Source organism: Cherax quadricarinatus, chromosome 31 (genome assembly GCF_038502225.1).
Source record: "Cherax quadricarinatus isolate ZL_2023a chromosome 31, ASM3850222v1, whole genome shotgun sequence".
In the NCBI taxonomy this organism is placed as follows: Eukaryota; Metazoa; Arthropoda; class Malacostraca; order Decapoda; family Parastacidae; genus Cherax; species Cherax quadricarinatus.
In genome coordinates this window covers 22,679,704-22,682,203 of record NC_091322.1, presented here as the reverse complement: position 1 = coordinate 22,682,203, position 2,500 = coordinate 22,679,704, and the positions used below count along the sequence as shown (strand labels likewise).

At 27.7% G+C, this 2,500-nt stretch overlaps 1 protein-coding gene across 2 annotated transcripts in view; it reads right to left on the bottom strand.

Annotated features, from left to right (window-relative positions):
- Nucleotides 1–2,500, bottom strand: part of LOC128699024 (gamma-glutamyl hydrolase) — a 137,282-nt gene that overhangs the window by 462 nt on the left and 134,320 nt on the right. For both annotated transcript variants that reach the window (XM_070090251.1, XM_070090250.1), the window contains one exon: nt 1–107. This exon is cut by the window's left edge and continues 462 nt beyond it. In XM_070090251.1, coding sequence (XP_069946352.1) covers nt 1–107 — 107 coding nt within the window. The remainder of the gene's footprint in view (nt 108–2,500) is intronic.

The following is a 2,500-nucleotide window of genomic DNA, read 5'->3' as shown; positions in this document are numbered from 1 at the left end:
ACACTGTTCGAAGCCTGACGTGGCTCCCGTGTAGAATGGCTGGTAGTTGTAGATAAGGGCGGCTTCCTCCTCTTCCTTGGACTTAAAGCTCTGATTGTTCTGACGAGCTGAGAACCCACATACATATTTATTATTATTATTATTATTATTATTATTATTATTATTATTATTATTATTATTATTATTATTATTAAGTTAAATGATAAAAATTATAAATAATTAATAGTAATAATGAATTAAAATACAAAAATTTATCATAATTATTAAGTTAAATGATAAATATTTCAAATAATAATAATAATAATAATAATAATAATAATATTATTATTATTGTCATTATTATTATTATTATTATTATTATTATTATTATTATTATTATTATTATTATTATTAGAGATAAACTGTCTGCATTCTCATCAATATTTTTGAGAGCTTTAAATATTTGTAAAGCTCTACTATCATTAAACTTATTAAACTTTGCATTGTTGATGCAAAATTTGTATTTAATGACAAGTTTTACACTCAGAAGTTTGGTATGGCAATGGGAAATCCTCTTTCACCTGTTCTTAGTTACCTATACATGGATTTTTTTGAAACAAGGTTACTTAACACAATCCTCCCTAATAGAGCTAAATGGTTCAGATATGTTGATGATATTTTGTGTCTTATGCCCAAAAATGTAGATATACACCATTTCCTTGGAAAATTAAATAGCTTAGCCCATTCTATAAACTTTACTGTTGAGTTTGAAGAAAATAACTCATTGCCTTTTCTAGATGTTTTAATTATTAAGGGTAATAATGAATTCAAATTTAAAATTTACAGAAAACCTACAAATAACTGTTCCTATGTCCACTATTATTCCTCGCATCAAGATAGAGTCAAACTGTCTGTTTTCTCATCAATGTTTTTGAGAGCTTTACGAATTTGTAGTCCTGAGTTCATAGATGAGGAAATATCCAAAATTTATGAAATAGGTAATGATTTAAAATACCCAAGAAATGTAATTGATAAATCTTTTAAAGTTGCTAGAAACACTTTTTACAATCCAAAAAGGGACAACCAGCCTTATTCAACTAAAAATATGTTGGTTCTCCCTTACCATGAAAACTTGGTTGATATGCCTTCCCTTCTTAAGACTTTTAATATTAAAGTTGTATTCAAAAATCTTGATACAGTAAAAAAAACTTTTGACAAAGAATTCCCCCCAAAATGCTGATGGATGTGTCTATAAGATTCCTTGTAAAATTTGCGATAAAGTTTATTACGGTCAAACTGGTAAAAATCTCGAACTAAGATTAAAACAACATAAATATAGCATTAGAACTGGACAAGATTCCAATGCTCTATTTATTCATGTAAGAGATTTTAACCATCCAATTGATTTTCAAAAAGTTGAGAAAGTAGTATCAAGCAAGTCCATGGTCGACAGGAATATAGTTGAATCTTGTTTCATAAAAAGCAGTTTTGACAATAATATGAATATTTCCTTTGGTTTATATAAATTAGATCCATTTATAATTAATAGAATTTGGGAAGAATTTAATAATACACTGGACAAATAATAATTTTTAAATTTTCTTGGGTAGAATAGTTTGTGGGTGAGTTGTGCAAAGGACCTATCCAAGTTGGGTCGGCGCGCGTCACATGTTTAACCGTTGTGGGATCTGATAGTGAGGTGCTGGCCAGACCCCTTATATAGCTTCCTTGGATGCTTTACTTTCATAGTTCCTTGATAATGTGAGTAGCCACGAAAGCGCTTGGAATTTCTCTATTCTTTCAGAGTGGTTGTTTTGCATATTTTGAAATCACCTGTTTACTGTGATCTTATTGCATATATATATATATATATATATATATATATATATATATATATATATATATATATATATATATATATATATATATATATATATGAGGAAATATCCAAAATTTATGAAATAGGTAATGATTTAAAATACCCAAGAAAAGTAATTGATAAATCTTTTAAAGTTGCTAGAAATACTTTTTACAATCCAAAAAGGGACAACCAGCCTTATTCAACTAAAAATATGTTGGTTCTCCCTTACCATGAAAACTTGGTTGATATGCCTTCTCTTCTTAAGACTTAATATTAAAGTTGTATTCAAAAATCTTGATACAGTAAAAAAACTTTTGATAAAGAATTCCCCCCAAAATGCTGATGGATGTGTCTATAAGATTCCTTGTAAAATTTGCGATAAAGTTTATTACGGTCAAACTGGTAAAAATCTCGAACTAAGATTAAAACAACATAAATATAGCATTAGAACTGGACAAGATTCCAATGCTCTATTTATTCATGTAAGAGATTTTAACCATCCAATTGATTTTCAAAAAGTTGAGAAAGTAGTATCAAGCAAGTCTATGGTCGACAGGAATATAATTGAATCTTGTTTCATAAAAAGCAGTTTTGACAATAATATGAATATTTCCTTTGGTTTATATAAATTAGATCCATTTATAATTAATAGAATTTGGG